The sequence below is a fragment of the Procambarus clarkii genome, chromosome 66 (assembly GCF_040958095.1).
Source record: "Procambarus clarkii isolate CNS0578487 chromosome 66, FALCON_Pclarkii_2.0, whole genome shotgun sequence".
NCBI classification, from domain to species: domain Eukaryota; kingdom Metazoa; phylum Arthropoda; class Malacostraca; order Decapoda; family Cambaridae; genus Procambarus; species Procambarus clarkii.
Genome location: NC_091215.1, coordinates 9,338,763 through 9,362,603, shown reverse-complemented (window position 1 = coordinate 9,362,603; position 23,841 = coordinate 9,338,763). Strand labels below are relative to the sequence as shown.

Below are 23,841 nucleotides of genomic sequence, written 5' to 3'. Positions count from 1 at the left end.
GGAAAAGGTGTCCAGCAGAATTAGAGAGGACAGCAGCAGGAGCACAAGGCTACAAAAGGACAGAGGAATGTCTTAAGGAGAATCACACTATGGCAGCCGCCCACCAAGCCCCCTCACGGCAACAACGAGCTGGACAGGGAGGGGGGAAAGTCGGCAAAAATTACCCATGAGTGCACAAAATCAGAAAAAATGTGAATACTCCTTTCAGTTTGCTAACCCTAATTCTCGTGGTACGTCGTTCTGTTTGGTATCATTGTGTTTGCAATTATATTTCCCGCAGGCGTATATGCATATAATATCCAAACGCCCGGCGTGACTCCCCACAGCAAAGCCTAAAGTTACCTGTGAACGAGTACCAGTTTGCACACAGCGGCCTAATGTCTCTACTCTTTCAGTTTGATTAAAAAAAAATCGTCTTGCATCTTTCATTTTGGTATCAAATTGTTCACAATATAAAGGTGCGTATTTTAAAACTAGTCCCGCAATATTATAGCAATAACTGATTTACCAATAACCAAATATTTTAAGTTTGGACGCTCATCATCACAAAATTATTTATCTCTTTCCAGTCTCATAGCATATTTATCTCTATCTCATAGCAGTCTCCGTGGTGTAGTGGTAAGACACTCGCCTGGCGTTCCGCGAGCGCTATGTCATGGGTTCGTATCCTGGCCGGGGAGGATTTACTGGGCGCAATTCCTTAACTGTAGTCTCTGTTTAACGCAACAGTAAAATGTGTACTTGGATGAAAAAACGATTCGTCGCGGCAGGGGATCGTATTCCAGGGAACATAGGATTAAGGACTTGCCCGAAACGCTACGCGTACTAGTGGCTGTACAAGAATGTAACAACTCTTGTATATATATCTCAAAAAAAAAAAAAAAAAAAAAAAAAAAAAAAAAAAAGTTCCGACAAATTTTCATGTTAAATCTTTCATTTTGCTATGAAATTGTGGGCAATTTATGAGCGCTTATTTTGAAACTATCCGAAAGTCGATCGGATAAAAATAGAATTTTATACAAACATTTTATTGTTGGACGCAAATGATATCACGAGACAGGACTACAGAAAAAATGGTGACGCATTATGTCACGAGATAGGGAAAGTGTTAGGTTCCTCTTTAGTAAATAGAGATAAAATATATTAAGAATACTATTCATTTCCGTTATTATCAGCTATCTGACCTGTCTCAGTTTTTAAAGGCCTTATCTTTTCCCTAATCATTGTTCAATATAACTGAAAAAATCTTTAGGATTTGTCTTTGCTTGCCGTACTATGCGAGCTTCATAGTTTCTTTTTGTCCTCCTTATCTCTTTTTTTAACATTAACAATTGGATGAATTGTTGTTCTAAACTTACTTCCCCATTCTTAGTCCTTTTGTACCAAGCTTTCTGTCTACCTATGAGGTTCTTCAGATCTTTTGTTATCCATTTCGAGTCATTATTATTTGATCTCTTCAATTCGTAGGGTACTTCGTTTTGTGCTTTGCTTAGAATATTTTTCAATAAGTTATATTTTGACTCCACATCAAAATCCCTTTTTATGTCATCCATTGCTATGTTTATGTCTCGCTCCAAAAGTGGCCCATCCCCCATGCCCAGGACTTTCCAATCTATTTTACCCCAAAAATTCCTAAGGCCATTTAAATCAGCTTTTTGGAAGTCTTATTAGGAAAGTTTCTATAAGCAGCATCCTGCTGTCAAACTGGAAATTTATATAGGTGACATGATTAAAGTGGATGAATATAAGGGGATATCAATAGAGTATTTATTCAATACTATGAGAGACATGAGTAAATACAGGAGTGTTAACATTGTGCTATTTTCTTGCTTCTTGTGGATAGGCCTTCTTTAGTTTATTTAATTTCTTAGTGGCAGTTAATGACTGACTAAACATGGGAAAACATAAATAGGTGATGCAGTTTAGGCCTTCATTCAATAAATAATCTTTAACACGCTATAAGGTATAGATAGTCTTTGAAAATGGGAATACGTATGTGATCACTGAAAATATTATTTATTAATATTTGGAAATGGGAATAAATAAGCAATCAGAAAATGAAATTGAATAATAATTTATAATGGAAATAAATATGCAATCATTAAAAACAGACTTATTGAGGGATGATTATGACTGGCTAATGACGTCACTCATCTAAAATTAGCCATGATTGGAGCTGCACATTACCGAGGTAACTAAAACCGATCTGACTACGACCGTGCACCAAGTAGGTAACTACTTGGTGCACGGTGATGCCTTGTACTACAAGGCACTGTACCATCACTGTATACATTGATGTACCGGCATCACTGTACCACGGTGATGCCTCGGTGATGCCTTGTACTACAACAATGCATCAGCGAGGTAACTAAAAATGTCCCAGACTATGACAGTGTATCACTGAGTAACTGAAAATAACCCAGACTACAACCCCCCCTGCCTTGAGAAAGCAAAAATGCACTGTCGTAGTGATGGTTTCCACTATTGTTATCTTGCATAATAAGTTATACAGTCTCACTTGGAATCATCTTACATTAAGACACTGGTAATATAGTCTCATGGTGTTATCTCACTTGATAGCACTGGTGATACAGTTTATCTTGTCTTACTTGATGACACTGGGGATACAGTCTCTCACGGAAGTAAAACCGTGGTGCTGACAGTGTGTAGATATGATGTGGATGGTTGGCAGCTTTTCACTCTCCCACTCGTGGTGGAGTGGCATGTTGAATGGTACTCTCCATGGCGCCAGCTTCAGTCTATGGTGAACTTTTCTCCACGGAATAAACTGAAATTGTTCAATAGCAAATTAAGACAAACGAATTAACAGTATGACAAACAATGTAAATTACGAAAAATTCATATTCTGCATGCTGCAGTTTTCAATAGTTACACATGTTATTTCCAAATTATTTTTTTTACATAATTTGAAAACTTAAATGCACCATTTATTTAATTTTTTATTCAGTGTTATATTGCTCACTGTAGGATTATATTACTCACCATTGTTTTGTATTACTCAACGATTATATAACTCACCCCCATATTTTATTACTAACTATAGGGATGAATTACTCACTGCATGGTTGCATTACTCACCGCAGGGTTGAGGATAACTGTGTACCAGTAGCGACAGACAGTTGCATCGACCGTCAACAGATGCACTAGAGGCACGTGCGAGAAAACCATCTCCAGCACCTCCGAGGGCAGGTTGAAGTCCACTTCTGAACACATCCTGCAATAGTCGTATTTTCACTTTTTCCGAACACATCCGGCAATAGTTACAAGTTATGGGAAATTTTCCACTTACATAAATGATTGTGCATTAAGTTTATAATACTTTAAGGCTATGAAGATTAGTCTTCTACTAGGTAAACGTAACTTACAATTTATTACCATATAAACTAAATTACAAGGATTTCCTATTATATTATTACAATGAAATAATTGTTGACACGTTTGTGACGTCTCTCCATTCTACGTAATCAAAGAGTTAAGAAATTAGTACATTTAGCTATTTAAACTAGAAACTAGTCTCTGATGCTTTACACTTAATTTGAAATATAATCCAAAACGATCGTGCGCGAATTTAAATTAAATCGCCTTTCTCCCTTATAAACAAATAAATATTTACTCTCGCATGAACGCGAGGGAGGAAATGGCACCATCTTTGTTGGTGCAGGAACGCTTGCTACGAGTGTGGTGGCTGATGTGTTCGTTGCTTTGTTATCTTTGATAGTGGACAACGAAGCTTATATCAACCGCTACTATAAGTTGTCACGTCTGTTCCAGACAATACTACAGCTGTTATATCCACATACAATTTAGCCGTTCTTGTTAGGTTACACGTGAAGCCTGTTATGCTGTATGTTTAATCATGAAACTAAGAAAGTATTCAGAAAAAACACCCCAAATAAGTTATTAAATGATGAAGTAATATCTGAACACCTAGATATTAATAGGTAATGGAGGTAAATACCTCCCACCACCCATCACACACTTGGTAAACACCTCCCTTACTTTCACAGGATCAGGAAGCTGTGCAAGGAATCATTCGAACCTTGTATACCACATGTAAGACTAATCCTGGAGTATCCGGCCCCAGCATTGTGCCCGTACCTTGTCAAGCACAGGACTAAGCAGGAAAAAGTTCAAAGGTATGCCACTAGGCTAGTCCCAGAACTAAGAGGCATGAGGAAATTTCCTCGGAGGTTACGAGGAAAGGCTGCATGAAATGAACCTAACGTCGCTGGAAGAAAGGAGAGCTCGGGGAGACATGACCACTACCTACAAAATTCTAAGAGGAATCAACATGATAGATAAAAAGTTGTTTACCATGGGGGTACTCGAACAAGGGAACAGTTGGAAACCTATAACCCAAATGAGCCACATGGACGTTATAAAACGTTTTTAGTGTCAGTAGTTAACAGATGGGATGCGTTAGGCAGTGATGTGATGGAGGCTGACCCCATACACAGTTTAATATGTAGATATGAAAGAGCCCAGAAGGCTCAGGAATCTGTACTTCAGTTGATTGATGGATGAGAGGTGGGACCAAGAAGCCAGAGCTCAACCCCCACCAGCACAACTAGGAGAATACACTTGGTAAACACCTCCCAACATCCATCACACATTTGGTTTAGCTCGACCCCCGCACACGCGGTCCAACCCCTCCATTGCACACGCGGTCCAACCCCTCCATTGCACACGCGGTCCAACCCCTCCATTGCACACGCGGTCCAACCCCTCCATTGCACACGCGGTCCAACCCCTCCATTGCACACGCGGTCCAACCCCTCCATTGCACACGCGGTCCAACCCCTCCATTGCACACGCGGTCCAACCCCTCCATAGCACACGCGGTCCAACCCCTCCATTGCACACGCGGTCCAACCCCTCCATTGCACACGCGGTCCAACCCCTCCATTGCACACGCGGTCCAACCCCTCCATTGCACACGCGGTCCAACCCCTCCATTGCACACGCGGTCCAACCCCTCCATTGCACACGCGGTCCAACCCCTCCATTGCACACGCGGTCCAACCCCTCCATTGCACACGCGGTCCAACCCCTCCATTGCACACGCGGTCCAACCCCTCCATTGCACACGCGGTCCAACCCCTCCATTGCACACGCGGTCCAACCCCTCCATTGCACACGCGGTCCAACCCCTCCATTGCACACGCGGTCCAACCCCTCCATTGCACACGCGGTCCAACCCCTCCATTGCACACGCGGTCCAACCCCTCCATTGCACACGCGGTCCAACCCCTCCATTGCACACGCGGTCCAACCCCTCCATTACACACGCGGTCCAACCCCTCCAGTGCACACGCGGTCCAACCCCTCCAGTGCACACGCGGTCCAACCCCTCCAGTGCACACGCGGTCCAACCCCTCCATTACACACGCGGTCCAACCCCTCCATTACACACGCGGTCCAACCCCTCCATTACACACGCGGTCTAAGTAATTATCAAAAGAAGGCACCAAACCAGTTAGGTTATGAAACACCATCAAATGTGCGGAATAATCAGAGGGCGCTTAATATCACTAAGGATGCCAATACGAGAACATAATTTCATAAAGCAAACGATATCAAAAGTATCTGATTCACCAAAAATTCTATCGAGGGGACAAGCGACCAAGAAGGACGGTCGGAAAGCATGACACACGCTCGTCCTGGAAGTCAGGACATTCAACAAAGATATGCACGACCGTAAGAGTGACAATGCAATTTGGACACTAAGGAGCTGGGCAGCGCTCCATTAAGTGACCGTGAGCTAAGCGCGTATGGCCAATACGCAACCTCGCCAGAGCGGTTTTCCACCGCCGGTTACAGTGGTTGGAGGAAGGCCATGAGGACACACTGCTCTTAAGAGAACGCTGTTTGGTACCAATAACAGACGACCAACAAACCTGCCAACAGGTAAGGATGGCGGAATGAATAACTGGGTAAACGTCGGAATAAGGAACACGTTTACGGGAGATGGGACAAGAGTGGACAGCTTCCCTAGCGGCAGCGTCCGTACGCTCATTTAAATCGACACCCAATATGGCTGGGAACCCAGCAAAACTCAACCGACTTAAATTTACTGGAAATAAGAAACAAACAATGCTGAATCTCGACGACCACTGAATGGACTGGAATAAAGGATCCAAGAGCCATTAGTGCAGTACGAGAGTATACGACAACCACAAAGGAAGAATGACAACGAGAAAGCAGGAGACGAAGGGCAGAGAGAACAGCATAAAGTTCAGCTGTGAAGATACTAGTCTCCGGAGGTAAGCGACACAAAAGTGCGGTCAGGAAAAACAACAGTAGCCTACAACATCCGCCGACTTAGACCCATCGGTGTAGATGAAAACGAAGCGGGAGTGCAAAGAAAAGCGCTCAAGAAAAGGCGTTTCAGAATCGTAGGAGTGGGTAAAAGCTTTAGTGATGTGGGTCAAGGATGTACAAAACGTCGGAAGGGGGACTCCACGGGGGCAAGGAAGGAATAATACGAGGTGAAACATTAAAATATGAACTGAAAGAGAATCCTGTAAGCGAGATAACCGGACAATGAGGGAGGTGGCGAAGAGGAACAGGAACCATAGGAGGGGTAAAAGTTAAAGCACGACAGGCGAGAGGAAGGATGTTGAAAGGACCGCGCAAGATAGCGAAGACAGTAGCTATCACGGCGGTCCTGGACAGACAGGAAGCCAGTGTCAACATATAAACTGAGGACGGGAGTCGAACGAAAGGCACCAGATCTGAGGCGGAACCCAGTATGGTGCAAAGCATCAAGACGGCGAACAGTAGGAGAAGAAGCAGATAGGTAAGCAGGGCAACCTTAATCGAGTTTAGACAACACGAGAGAGGAATGTAAAGCGAGGAGTGCGCACCTATCCGCTCCCCAAGAAGTATGGGACAAAATCTTGAGGGTAAGGGCCATAGAGTAATCAACTCCCAGGTGAGAGAGATGGGGCTACCAAGACAAACGAGTGTCAAAGATTAACCCCAAAATCTTAGCGGAATCCTTGTACAGAAGGGGATGACTATAAAGCCACAAAGAGGGACGAAGAACGACATTCATCCAAGTAAATGTTATAGCACAAGTCAGACGAAGAGAACTTGAAGCCATGATCGGTGGCCCAAGACGATATGGCATCCATCGCACATTAAAGCCGCCGTTGAAGGGGAGGCGAATCACCATCCCGACAGTAAAGGGTAAGATCGTCGACATAGAGAGCGGAGAAAACGCTAGAAGGAAGGGAGGAAAGAAGACCATTGAGGGAGTTCTGAGTAGTGCTCAAAACTCTACCTTTGGGTACACCCTCATATTGCCTAAAAGGGGCCGAGAGAGAGTGGTACCAAGTCTCACTCGAAAGAAGCGACGAGAGGGGAAGGTTTTGAAGAAGAGAGGGAGATTACGACGAAGGCCAAAAGAATGAAGTTGGAACGGAATATGATATCGAATATGACCCAGAAAGACAGACAGACAGAGACCCAGACAGACAGACAGAGAGACCCAGACAGACAGAGACCCAGACAGACACAGACAGAGACCCAGACAGACAGACAGAGACCCAGACAGACAGACAGACAGACCCAGACAGACAGAGACCCAGACAGACACAGACAGACAGACAGACAGACACCCAGACAGACAGACAGAGACCCAGACAGACAGACAGAGACCCAGACAGACAGACAGACAGACCCAGACAGACAGACAGACAGACCCAGACAGACAGACAGCCCCAAGCACACAGACAGGCAGACCCAGCCAGGCAGACCCAGCCAGGCAGACCCAGACAGGCAGACCCAGACAGGCAGACCCAGACAGGCAGACCCAGACAGGCAGACCCAGACAGGCAGACCCAGACAGACCCAGACCCAGACAGGCCCAGACCCAGACAGACCCAGACCCAGACAGACCCAGACCCAGACAGACCCAGACCCAGACAGACCCAGACCCAGACAGACCCAGACCCAGACAGACCCAGACCCAGACAGACAGACAGACCCAAACACAGACAGACAGGCAGACCCAGACAGGCAGACCCAGACAGGCAGACCCAGACAGGCAGACCCAGACAGGCAGACCCAGACAGGCAGACCCAGACAGGCAGACCCAGACAGGCAGGCAGACGCAGACAGGCAGGCAGACGCAGACAGGCAGGCAGACCCAGACAGGCAGACCCAGACAGGCAGACCCAGACAGGCAGACCCAGACAGGCAGACCCAGACAGGCAGACCCAGACAGGCAGGCAGACCCAGACAGGCAGACCCAGACAGGCAGACCCAGACCCACAGACAGACAGACCCAGACAGAGACAGACAGACCCAGAGACAGACCCAGACAGAGACAGACAGACCCAGAGACAGACCCAGACAGAGACAGACAGACCCAGACAGAGACAGACAGACCCAGAGACAGACAGACCCAGAGACAGACCCAGACAGACAGACAGACCCAGAGACAAACCCAGACAGAGACAGACAGACCCAGAGACAAACCCAGACAGAGACAGACAGACCCAGAGACAGACCCAGACAGAGACAGACAGACCCAGAGACAGACCCAGACACAGACCCAGACAGAGACAGACAGACCCAGAGACAGACCCAGACACAGACCCAGAGACAGACAGACCCAGAGACAGACCCAGACAGAGACAGACCCAGACAGAGACAGACCCAGACAGAGACAGACAGACCCAGAGACAGACCCAGACCCAGACAGACAGACCCAGAGACAGACAGACAGACAGACCCAGACAGACCCAGAGACAGACCCAGACAGAGTCAGACAGACCCAGAGACAGACCCAGACACAGACCCAGACAGAGACAGACAGACCCAGAGACAGACCCAGACACAGACCCAGAGACAGACACACCCAGAGACAGACCCAGACAGAGACAGACAGACCCAGAGACAGACCCAGAGACAGACCCAGACAGGCCCAGACAAACCCAGACCCAGACAGACAGACCCAGAGACAGACAGACAGACAGACCCAGACAGACCCAGAGACAGACCCAGACAGAGTCAGACAGACCCAGAGACAGACCCAGACAGACAGACAGACAGACCCAGACAGACCCAGGCAGACCCAGACAGACCCAGACAGAGACAGACCCAGACAGAGACAGACCCAGACAGAGACAGACCCAGACAGAGACAGACCCAGACAGAGACAGACCCAGACAGAGACAGACCCAGACAGACAGACCCAGACAGACAGACCCAGACAGACAGACCCAGACAGACAGACAGACCCAGACAGACAGACAGTCCCAGAGACAGACCCAGAGACAGACCCAGAGACAGACAGACCCAGAAACAGACCCGGACAGACAGACCCGGACAGACAGACCCGGACAGAGACAGACAGGGACAGACAGACCCAGACAGAGACAGACAGACCCAGACAGACAGACCCAGACAGAGACAGACAGACCCAGACAGAGACAGACAGACCCAGACAGAGACAGACAGACCCAGACAGAGACAGACAGACCCAGACAGAGACAAAGACAGAGACAGAGACAGAGACAAAGACAGAGACAGACCCAGACAGACAGACAGACCCAGAGACAGACCCAGACAGACAGACAGACCTAGAGACAGACCCAGACAGAGACAGACAGACCCAGAGACAGACCCAGACAGAGACAGACAGACCCAGAGACAGACCCAGACAGACAGACCCAGACAGACAGACCCAGACAGACAGACCCAGACAGACAGACCCAGACAGACAGACCCAGACAGACAGACCCAGACAGACAGACCCAGACAGACAGACCCAGACAGACAGACCCAGACAGACAGACCCAGACAGACAGACCCAGACAGACAGACCCAGACAGACAGACCCAGACAGACAGACCCAGACAGACAGACAGACCCAGACAGACAGACCCAGACAGACAGACCCAGACAGACAGACCCAGACAGACAGACCCAGACAGACAGACCCAGACAGACAGACCCAGACAGACAGACCCAGACAGACAGACCCAGACAGACAGACCCAGACAGACAGACCCAGACAGACAGACCCAGACAGACAGACCCAGACAGACAGACCCAGACAGACAGACCCAGACAGACAGACCCAGACAGACAGACCCAGACAGACAGACCCAGACAGACAAACCCAGACAGACAGACCCAGACAGACAAACCCAGACAGACAGACCCAGACAGACAGACCCAGACAGACAGACCCAGACAGACAGACCCAGACAGACAGACCCAGACAGACAGACCCAGACAGACAGACCCAGACAGACAGACCCAGACAGACAGACCCAGACAGACCCAGACAGACAGACCCAGACAGACAGACCCAGAGACAGACAGACCCAGAAACAGACCCGGACAGACAGACCCGGACAGACAGACCCGGACAGAGACAGACAGGGACAGACAGACCCGGACAGAGACAGACAGGGACAGACAGACCCAGACAGAGACAGACAGACCCAGACAGACAGACCCAGACAGACAGACCCAGACAGACAGACCCAGACAGACAGACCCAGACAGACAGACCCAGACAGACCCAGACAGACAGACCCAGACAGACAGACAGACCCAGACAGACAGACAGACCCAGAGACAGACCCAGAGACAGACCCAGAGACAGACCCAGAGACAGACCCAGAGACAGACCCAGAGACAGACCCAGAGACAGAAACAGACCCGGACAGACAGACCCGGACAGAGACAGACAGGGACAGACAGACCCAGACAGAGACAGACAGACCCAGACAGACAGACCCAGACAGAGACAGACAGACCCAGACAGAGACAGACAGACCCAGACAGAGACAGACAGACCCAGACAGAGACAAAGACAGAGACAGAGACAGAGACAAAGACAGAGACAGACCCAGACAGAGACAGACAGACCCAGAGACAGACCCAGACAGAGACAGACCCAGAGACAGACAGACAGACCCAGACAGAGACAGACAGACAGAGACAGACAGACAGAGACAGACCCAGACAGACAGACCCAGACAGACAGACCCAGACAGAGACAGACAGACCCAGAAACAGACCCGGACAGACAGACCCGGACAGACAGACCCGGACAGACAGACCCGGACAGACAGACCCGGACAGAGACAGAGACAGACTGACCCAGACAGACAGTCGACAGACTGACCCAGACAGACAGACCCGGACAGAGACACCCGGACAGACAGACCCAGACAGAGACAGACCCAGACAGAGACTGACAGACCCAGACAGAGACAGACAGACCCAGACAGACAGACACAGACAGACCCAGACAGACACAGACAGACCCAGACAGAGACAGACAGACCCAGACAGAGACAGACAGACCCAGACAGAGACAGACAGAGACAGACAGACCCAGACAGACAGACCCAGACAGACCCAGACAGACCCAGACAGACAGACCCAGACAGACAGACAGACCCAGACAGACAGACCGACAGACCCAGACAGACCGACAGACCCAGACAGACAGACCGACAGACCCAGACAGACAGACCGACAGACCCAGACAGACAGACCGACAGACCCAGACAGACAGACCGACAGACCCAGACAGACAGACCGACAGACCCAGACAGACAGACCCAGACAGAGACAGACAGACCCAGACAGACAGAGACAGAGACCCAGACAGACAGAGACAGACAGACCCAGACAGACAGACCCAGACAGACCCAGACAGACCCAGACAGACAGACCCAGACAGACCCAGACAGACCCAGACAGACCCAGACAGACCCAGACAGACAGACCGACAGACCCAGACACAGACCGACAGACCCATACAGACATACAGACCCAGACAGACCGACAGACAGACCCAGACAGACAGACCCAGACAGACAGACCCAGACAGACAGACAGACCCAGACAGACAGACAGACCCAGACAGACAGACAGACCCAGACAGACAGACAGACCCAGACAGACAGACAGACCCAGACAGACAGACCCAGACAGACAGACCCAGACAGACAGACCCAGACAGACCCAGACAGACAGACAGACCCAGACAGACAGACCGATAGACCGACAGAGAGAGACAGACAGATCGACAGAGGCAGACAGACCCAGACAGAGACAGACAGACCCAGACAGAGACAGACAGACCCAGACAGAGAGAGACAGACCCAGACAGACAGACCCGGACAGAAAGAAAGACCCGGACAGAGAGACAGACAGACAGACCCGGACAGAGAGACAGACAGACAGACCCGGACAGAGAGACAGACAGACAGACCCGGACAGAGAGACAGACAGACAGACCCGTACAGACAGACAGACAGACCCGGACAGACAGACAGACCCGGACAGACAGACAGACAGACCCGGACAGACAGACAGACAGACCCGGACAGACAGACAGACAGACAGACCCGGACAGACAGACAGACAGACAGACCCGGACAGACAGACAGACAGACCCGGACAGACAGACAGACAGACCCGGACAGACAGACAGACAGACCCGGACAGACAGACAGACAGACCCGGACAGACCGATAGACAGACCCAGACCGATAGACAGACCCAGACAGACAGACAGACCCAGACAGACAGACCGATAGACCGACAGAGAGAGACAGACAGATCGACAGAGGCAGACAGACCCAGACAGAGACAGACAGACCCAGACAGAGACAGACAGACCCAGACAGAGACAGACAGACCCAGACAGAGACAGACAGACCCAGACAGAGAGAGACAGACCCAGACAGACAGACCCGGACAGAAAGAAAGACCCGGACAGAGAGACAGACAGACAGACCCGTACAGACAGACAGACAGACCCGGACAGACAGACAGACCCGGACAGACAGATAGACAGACCCGGACAGACAGATAGACAGACCCGGACAGACAGACAGACCCGTACAGACAGACAGACAGACCCGTACAGACAGACAGACAGACCCGGACAGACAGACAGACAGACCCGGACAGACAGACAGACCCGGACAGACAGACAGACAGACCCGGACCGATAGACAGACCCAGACCGATAGACAGACCCAGACCGATAGACAGACCCAGACCGATAGATAGACCCAGAAAGACAGACCCAGACAGACAGACCCAGACAGACAGACCCAGACAGACAGACAAAGACAGACAGACCCAGACAGACAGACCCAAACAGACAGACCCAAACAGACAGACCCAAACAGACAGACCCAAACAGACAGACCCAAACAGACAGACCCAAACAGACAGACCCAAACAGACAGACCCAAACAGACAGACCCAAACAGACAGACCCAAACAGACAGACCCAAACAGACAGACCCAAACAGACAGACCCAAACAGACAGACCCAAACAGACAGACCCAGACAGACAGTCAGACCCAGAGACAGACCCAGACAGAGACAGACAGACCCAGAGACAGACAGACCCAGAGACAGACCCAGACAGAGACAGACAGACCCAGACAGACAGACCGACAGACCCAGACAGACCGACAGACCCAGACAGACCGACAGACCCAGACAGACAGACCGACAGACCCAGACAGACAGACCGACAGAGAGAGAGACAGACAGACCGACAGAGAGAGACACAGACCGACCGACAGAGAGAGACACAGACCGACCGACAGAGAGAGACACAGACCGACCGACAGAGAGAGACACAGACCGACCGACAGAGAGAGACAGACAGACCGACAGAGAGAGACAGACAGACCGACAGAGAGAGACAGACAGACCGACAGAGAGAGACAGACAGAAAGACAGACAGAGACAGACAGACCCAGACAGACCGACAGACCCAGACAGACAGACCCAGACAGACAGACCGACAGACCCAGACAGAACGACCGACAGACCCATACAGACAGACCGACAGACCCAGACAGACAGACCGACAGACCCAGACAGACAGACAGACCCAGACAGACCGACAGACAGACCCAGACAGACAGACCCAGACAGACAGACACAGACAGACAGACACAGACAGACAGACACAGACAGACAGACACAGACAGACCCAGACAGACAGACAGACCCAGACAGACAGACAGACCCAGACAGACAGACCCAGACAGACAGACAGACCCAGACAGAGACAGACAGACCCAGACAGACAGACAGACAGACCCAGACAGACAGATCCAGACAGAGACAGACAGACCCAGACAGAGACAGACAGACCCAGACAGAGACAGACAGACCCAGACAGAGACAGACAGACCCAGACAGAGACAGACAGACAGACCCAGACAGAGACAGACAGACAGACCCAGACAGAGACAGACAGACAGACCCAGACAGAGACAGACAGACAGACCCAGACAGAGACAGACAGACAGACCCAGACAGAGACAGACAGACAGACCCAGACAGAGACAGACAGACAGACCCAGACAGAGACAGACAGACCCAGACAGAGACAGACAGACAGACCCAGACAGAGACAGACAGACCCAGACAGAGACAGACAGACCCAGACAGACACAGACAGACCCAGACAGAGACAGACAGACCCAGACAGAGACAGACAGACCCAGACAGAGACAGACAGACCCAGACAGAGACAGACAGACCCAGACAGAGACAGACAGACCCAGACAGAGACAGACAGACCCAGACAGAGACAGACAGACCCAGACAGAGACAGACAGACCCAGACAGAGACAGACAGACCCGGACAGAGACAGACAGACCCGGACAGACAGACAGACAGACACAGACAGACAGACAGACCCGGACAGACAGACAGACAGACAGACCCGGACAGACAGACAGACAGACAGACAGACCCGGACAGACAGACAAACAGACAGACCCGGACAGACAAACAGACAGACCCGGACAGACAAACAGACAGACCCGGACAGACAGACAGACAGACAGACCCGGACAGACAGGCAGACCCGGACAGACAAACAGACAGACCCGGACAGACAAACAGACAGACCCGGACAGACAGACAGACAGACAGACCCGGACAGACAGACAGACAGACCCGGACAGACAGACAGACAGACCCGGACAGACAGACAGACAGACCCGGACAGACAGACAGACAGACCCGGACAGACAGACAGACAGACCCGGACAGACAGACAGACAGACCCGGACCGACAGACAGACAGACCCAGACCGACAGACCCAGACCGACAGACAGACCCAGACCGACAGACAGACCCAGACCGACAGACAGACCCAGACCGACAGACAGACCCAGACCGACAGACAGACCCAGACCGACAGACAGACCCAGACAGACAGACCCAGACAGACTCAGACAGACAGACAGACCCAGAGACAGACCCAGACAGAGACAGACAGACCCAGAGACAGACCCAGACAGAGACAGACAGACCCAGAGACAGACCCAGACAGAGACAGACCCAGACAGAGACAGACCCAGACAGAGACAGACCCAGACAGACAGACAGACCCAGAGACAGACAGACAGACCCAGAGACAGACCCAGACAGAGACAGACAGACCCAGAGACAGACCCAGACAGAGACAGACAGACCCAGAGACAGACAGACCCAGACAGACAGACAGACCCAGACAGAGACAGACAGACCCAGACAGACAGACCCAGACAGACAGACCCAGACAGAGACAGACCCAGAAACAGACCCGGACAGACAGACCCGGACAGACAGACCCGGACAGACAGACCCGGACAGACAGACCCGGACAGACAGACCCGGACAGACAGACCCAAACAGACAGACCCAAACAGACAGACCCAAACAGACAGACCCAAACAGACAGACCCAAACAGACAGACCCAAACAGACAGACCCAAACAGACAGACCCAAACAGACAGACCCAAACAGACAGACCCAAACAGACAGACCCAGACAGACAGTCAGACCCAGAGACAGACCCAGACAGAGACAGACAGACCCAGAGACAGACAGACCCAGAGACAGACCCAGACAGAGACAGACAGACCCAGACAGACAGACCGACAGACCCAGACAGACCGACAGACCCAGACAGACCGACAGACCCAGACAGACAGACCGACAGACCCAGACAGACAGACCGACAGAGAGAGAGACAGACAGACCGACAGAGAGAGACACAGACCGACCGACAGAGAGAGACACAGACCGACCGACAGAGAGAGACACAGACCGACCGACAGAGAGAGACACAGACCGACCGACAGAGATAGACAGACAGACCGACAGAGAGAGACAGACAGACCGACAGAGAGAGACAGACAGACCGACAGAGAGAGACAGACAGAAAGACAGACAGAGACAGACAGACCCAGACAGACCGACAGACCCAGACAGACAGACCCAGACAGACAGACCGACAGACCCAGACAGAACGACCGACAGACCCATACAGACAGACCGACAGACCCAGACAGACAGACCGACAGACCCAGACAGACAGACAGACCCAGACAGACCGACAGACAGACCCAGACAGACAGACCCAGACAGACAGACACAGACAGACAGACACAGACAGACAGACACAGACAGACCCAGACAGACAGACAGACCCAGACAGACAGACAGACCCAGACAGACAGCCCCAGACAGACAGACAGACCCAGACAGAGACAGACAGACCCAGACAGACAGACAGACAGACCCAGACAGACAGATCCAGACAGAGACAGACAGACCCAGACAGAGACAGACAGACCCAGACAGAGACAGACAGACCCAGACAGAGACAGACAGACCCAGACAGAGACAGACAGACCCAGACAGAGACAGACAGACAGACCCAGACAGAGACAGACAGACAGACCCAGACAGAGACAGACAGACAGACCCAGACAGAGACAGACAGACAGACCCAGACAGAGACAGACAGACAGACCCAGACAGAGACAGACAGACAGACCCAGACAGAGACAGACAGACAGACCCAGACAGAGACAGACAGACAGACCCAGACAGAGACAGACAGACCCAGACAGAGACAGACAGACCCAGACAGACACAGACAGACCCAGACAGAGACAGACAGACCCAGACAGAGACAGACAGACCCAGACAGAGACAGACAGACCCAGACAGAGACAGACAGACCCAGACAGAGACAGACAGACCCAGACAGAGACAGACAGACCCAGACAGAGACAGACAGACCCAGACAGAGACAGACAGACCCGGACAGAGACAGACAGACCCGGACAGACAGACAGACAGACCCGGACAGACAGACAGACAGACACAGACAGACAGACAGACCCGGACAGACAGACAGACAGACCCGGACAGACAGACAGACAGACAGACAGACCCGGACAGACAGACAAACAGACAGACCCGGACAGACAAACAGACAGACCCGGACAGACAAACAGACAGACCCGGACAGACAGACAGACAGACCCGGACAGACAGACAGACAGACAGACAGACCCGGACAGACAGGCAGACCCGGACAGACAAACAGACAGACCCGGACAGACAGACAGACAGACCCGGACAGACAGACAGACAGACCCGGACAGACAGACAGACAGACCCGGACAGACAGACAGACAGACCCGGACAGACAGACAGACAGACCCGGACAGACAGACAGACAGACCCGGACAGACAGACAGACAGACCCGGACCGACAGACAGACAGACCCGGACCGACAGACAGACCCAGACCGACAGACAGACCCAGACCGACAGACAGACCCAGACCGACAGACAGACCCAGACCGACAGACAGACCCAGACCGACAGACAGACCCAGACCGACAGACAGACCCAGACAGACAGACCCAGACAGACTCAGACAGACAGACAGACCCAGAGACAGACCCAGACAGAGACAGACAGACCCAGAGACAGACAGACCCAGAGACAGACCCAGACAGAGACAGACAGACCCAGAGACAGACCCAGACAGAGACAGACCCAGACAGAGACAGACCCAGACAGAGACAGACCCAGACAGACAGACAGACCCAGAGACAGACAGACAGACCCAGAGACAGACAGACAGACCCAGAGACAGACAGACAGACCCAGAGACAGACCCAGACAGAGACAGACAGACCCAGAGACAGACCCAGACAGAGACAGACAGACCCAGAGACAGACAGACCCAGACAGACAGACAGACCCAGACAGAGACAGACAGACCCAGACAGACAGACCCAGACAGACAGACCCAGACAGACAGACCCAGACAGAGACAGACCCAGAAACAGACCCGGACAGACGGACCCGGACAGACAGACCCGGACAGACAGACCCGGACAGACAGACCCGGACAGACAGACCCGGACAGACAGACCCAGACCGAGACAGACAGACCCAGACAGACAGACAGACAGACCCGGACAGACAGACAGACCCGGACAGACAGACAGACAGACCCGGACAGACAGACAAACAGACAGACCCGGACAGACAGACAGACAGACAGACAGACCCGGACAGACAGACAGACAGACCCGGACAGACAGACAGACCCGGACAGACAGACAGACAGACCCGGACAGACAGACAGACAGACAGACAGACAGACCCGGACAGACAGACAGACAGACAGACAGACCCGGACAGACAGACAGACAGACCCGGACAGACAGACAGACCCGGACAGACAGACAGACCCGGGACAGACAGACCCGGACAGACAGACAGACCCGGACAGACAGACAGACAGACAGACCCGGACAGACAGACAGACAGACAGACCCGGACAGACAGACAGACAGACCCGGACAGACAGACAGACAGACCCGGACAGACAGACAAACAGACAGACCCGGACAGACAGACAAACAGACAGACAGACCCGGACAGACAGACAAACAGACAGACAGACCCGGACAGACAGACAGACCCGGACAGACAGACAGACAGACCCGGACAGACAGACAGACAGACAGACAGACAGACCCGGACAGACAGACAGACCCGGACAGACAGACAGACCCGGACAGACAGACAGACCCGGGACAGACAGACCCGGACAGACAGACAGACAGACCCGGACAGACAGACAGACAGACAGACCCGGACAGACAGACAGACAGACAGACCCGGACAGACAGACAGACAGACAGACCCGGACAGACAGACAGACAGACCCGGACAGACAGACAGACAGACCCGGACAGACAGACAGACAGACCCGGACAGACAGACAGACTCGGGCAGACAGACAGACAGACTCGGGCAGACAGACAGACAGACCCGGGCAGACAGACAGACAGACCCGGACAGACAGACAGACAGACCCGGACAGACAGACAGACAGACCCGGACAGACCGACAGACAGACCCAGACAGACAGACACAGACCCAGACCGACAGACAGACCCAGACCGACAGACAGACCCAGACCGACAGACAGACCCAGACCGACAGACAGACCCAGACCGACAGACAGACCCAGACCGACAGACAGACCCAGACCGACAGACAGACCCAGACCGACAGACAGACCCAGACCGACAGACAGACCCAGACCGACAGACAGACCCAGACCGACAGACAGACCCAGACCGACAGACAGACCCAGACCGACAGACAGACCCAGACCGACAGACAGACCCAGACCGACAGACAGACCCAGACCGACAGACAGACCCAGACCGACAGACAGACCCAGACCGACAGACAGACCCAGACCGACAGACCCAGACAGACCCAGACAGACAGACCCAGACAGACAGACTCAGACAGACAGACAGACAGACCCAGAGACAGACCCAGACAGAGAGAGACAGACCCAGAGACAGACCCAGACAGAGACAGACAGACCCAGAGACAGACCCAGACAGAGACAGACAGACCCAGAGACAGACCCAGACAGAGACAGACAGACCCAGAGACAGACAGACAGACCCAGAGACAGACCCAGACAGAGACAGACAGACCCAGAGACAGACAGACAGACCCAGACAGACAGACCCAGACAGAGACAGACCCAGAAACAGACCCGGACAGACAGACCCGGACAGACCCAGACAGAGACAGACAGACTGACCCAGACAGAAAGACCCGGACAGACAGACCCGGACAGAGACACCCGGACAGACAGACCCAGAGACAGACAGACCCAGACAGAGACAAAGACCCAGACAGTCAGACCCAGACAGACAGACCCAGACAGAGACAGACAGACCCAGACAGAGACAGACAGACCCAGACAGAGACAGACAGAGACAGACAGACCCAGACAGAGACAGACAGACCCAGACAGACCCAGACAGACCCAGACAGACCGACAGACCCAGACAGACAGACCGACAGACCCAGACAGACCGACAGACCCAGACAGACAGACCGACAGAGAGAGACAGACAGACCGACAGAGAGAGACAGACAGACCCAGACAGAGACAGACAGACCCAGACAGACCCAGAGACCCAGACAGACCCAGACAGACCGACAGACCCAGACAGACCCAGACAGACCGACAGACCCAGACAGACAGACCGACAGACCCAGACAGACCGACAGACCCAGACAGACCGACAGAGAGAGACAGACAGACCGACAGAGAGAGACAGACAGACCGACAGAGAGAGACAGACAGACCGACAGAGAGAGACAGACAGACCGACAGAGACAGACAGACCCAGACAGAGACAGACAGACCCAGACAGAGACAGACAGACAGACCCAGACAGAGACAGACAGACAGAGACAGAGACAGACAGACCCAGACAGACCCAGACAGACCGACAGACCCATACAGACAGACCGACAGACCCAGACAGACAGACCGACAGACCCATACAGACAGACCGACAGACCCAGACAGACAGACCGACAGACCCAGACAGACAGACCGACAGACCCAGACAGACAGACCGACAGACCCAGACAGACAGACCGACAGACCCAGACAGACAGACCGACAGACCCAGACAGACAGACCGACAGACCCAGATAGACCGACAGACAGACTCAGACAGACAGACCCAGACAGACAGACCCAGACAGACAGACCCAGACAGACAGACAGACCCAGACAGACACAGACCCAGACAGACAGATAGACCGACAGACCGACAGAGAGAGACAGACCGACAGACCCAGAGAGAGACAGACCGACAGACCCAGACAGAGACAGACCGACAGACCCAGACAGAGACAGACCGACAGACCCAGACAGACAGACCGACAGACCCAGACAGACAGACCGACAGACCCAGACAGACCAACAGACCCAGACAGAGACAGACAGACAGACCCAGACAGACAGACCCAGACAGACCCAGACAGAGACAGACAGACCCAGACAGACAGACCCAGACAGACAGACCCAGACCCCGACAGACCCAGACCCCGACAGACCCAGACCCAGACCCCGACAGACCCAGACCCAGACAGACCCAGACCCCGACAGACCCAGACCCCGACAGACCCAGACCCCGACAGACCCAGACCCCGACAGACCCAGACCCCGACAGACCCAGACCCCGACAGACCCAGACCCCGACAGACCCAGACCCCGACAGACCCAGACCCCGACAGACAGGTGGTGGGAAAGACGAGGGGACAGGGAAGGGGGTAATGGTGTGGAGGACGAGGGGAGGGGGGGGGGGAAGTAGGGATGGTGGGAACGAGGGGACGGGGGAATGGAGAATTTGGGGAATGACATGGTGACAGGGGAGGGGGAATGGTGGTGGGGAGGGGGAATGGTGGTGGGGTGGGGGAATGTTGGGGAGGACGAGAAGACAGAGGAAAGGTAGCTGTGGCTCAGCAACGCACATGCGTTGCTGAGCCACAGCAACGCATGGCCGGGTACAGCTAGTCTATATAAATAAAAATGGAAATGTTCATTTGTGCATAACCGCTAATCTCCTAAAGTTCCTCACCGATTGCTTTGAAATTTTCATACAATGTTTCAGTCGCATCCAAGAAGGTTTTTATATTCATACTATATAGATGTCACGTTTGTGACGTTAAAAAACATGCTTTCTCTGAAAACTGTGCTTTTCATGTGTTTTTCATGTAAGGAAATCTTCGAAACCTCTTTACCGATTGCTTTGAAATTTTGCCAACATTGCATTCGAATAGGGGAATCTTTTTATATACCTACTATATAGATGCCACCCGTGACAGGTAAAACCATGCGTTTAAAAAATAAAACAGTACCATCTGTTGCATGTAAGAGCAACAGACATGCTATACAAAATATGTTACAAATTCTATTTCAATGTTTCTGATTGCATTGATAAATTGAATTTTCATATTGATTTATTTTCATTTTTATTTAATTACTAGCTGTACCCGCCATGCGTGGCTATGGCTCACTCTGGTTAAATGGGAAAGAAAGAAAAGATAAAGAATACGTTACTAATATGTTTAATTTCACAATGCTTCTGGGTATACAATATTTTGTTGTTGTTCCACTCTGTGGAGATATAGAAATTGTCTGGTTTTCCGACTCTAGAACACGCAACATATAATTGTCCATGTGGTAAGTAAACCGTTTTTAGATATAAACTGAACAATTCTAAAGATCGACCCTGAGCTTTGTTGATGGTGATTGCAAATGCCAATCGAATCGGAAATTACAATCTCTTAAAATGAAATGGCATATCTGTTGGAATTAAAGGAATGCGAGGAATGAGGACATCATCATCTTTGAAAAGTCTTGCTGACCAGACCACACACAAGAAGGTGAAGGGACGACGACGTTTCGGTCCGTCCTGGACCATTCACAAGCCTTTGAAAGGTCTTGTCAAGATTGTTGCTTCTACGACGTCGCTGATTAATTTTTTTTACTGCAAGACACGTGGTGTTGCAAAGTTTTGGCTGGTTGATATTTCGCAACATGATAATTGGCACGTCGATTTTCAATTGCCGTACGTGTGATGGTATCCCTGGCAGATTAAGTAAATTAAACAATTCTATTGAATAATGAACCGCTTCATCTGCTTCCACAACAGTGTCGGACTTATATGTGACTACCTCGCTATGGATGTTAGACTAAATAATATTGTTAAGGTCCAAGACGTCTTTGTTCTTGGCTGCAATAGCAGCTCGTTCACTCAGTCAAACGTGATTCTTATAATTGGGTTGAACATTGGGAAATACTTTTCAATCGATTTTTCTTTTGACTTCACAGAATTGCAGAAGTTGAGGCAATGAAATTCGTCCTGAGGTCAGATTAACTGGCACGTTTCCGTTCCCAATTTCCAGCAATTGATGTGAGACTGTCTCAGCTGATGGATCGTTTTGCAGCTGAACACGTACATGTGTAGTTAATTTTAACGTCTTTATGTGACGCCACAAAGAAGAGTATTTCAGGAAAGCATTTATTTCTTCCGCTGGTGTTGATCGAGGAATTACAGACAATATTTGCCTGAAATCTCCTGCAAGCAATATTAATGCGTTTCTAAATGGTCTGATGTTTCCACACAAATCTTGCAATGATCGATCAAGAGCCTCGAGAGATTTTTTGTGAGCCATTGTGCATTCATCCCACAAAATACGTTTGCATTTCTGCAATACGTTTCCCAAGCTGGATGCTTTGGAAATGTTGCACGTGGGGTTTCAGTGAATTGCATGTTCATTGGCAATTTCAAACCGAATGAGCAGTTCTTCCACCTGGTAGCAATGTCGCAGCTATTCTGAACGACTCAAGAGCTAAGGTTATGCCATTTTGGGGTCGAAATGCTGCCAGAATCAATCTAATTAGGAAGGTTTTACCAATTCCTCCTGGCGTATCAAAGAAGATTTCTTCAAACCCATTATTCACAGTGAATTATTTGATTGTGAATGCCTTTTCGCTCAAGCGTTAGCTTAGGAATATTTGATTGCACATACACTAACAGATCACCCGTTTTAATTTTGTTCACGACGTAATTCTACATCGAACGAAGCAGCAGCAGCTCTATTCG

At 51.3% G+C, this 23,841-nt stretch overlaps 1 protein-coding gene across 1 annotated transcript in view; it reads right to left on the bottom strand.

Annotated features, from left to right (window-relative positions):
- The window catches only part of LOC138355201 (F-box DNA helicase 1-like), a 168,384-nt gene that overhangs the window by 96,017 nt on the left and 48,526 nt on the right, over positions 1–23,841 (bottom strand). Inside the window, exons 2-3 of the mRNA XM_069310055.1 lie at positions 3,100–3,235; positions 2,610–2,788 (exon numbers count right to left, since the gene is read on the bottom strand). Of these exons, the coding sequence (XP_069166156.1) occupies positions 2,610–2,788; positions 3,100–3,234 (314 nt within the window). The 5' untranslated portion in view covers position 3,235. The remainder of the gene's footprint in view (positions 1–2,609; positions 2,789–3,099; positions 3,236–23,841) is intronic.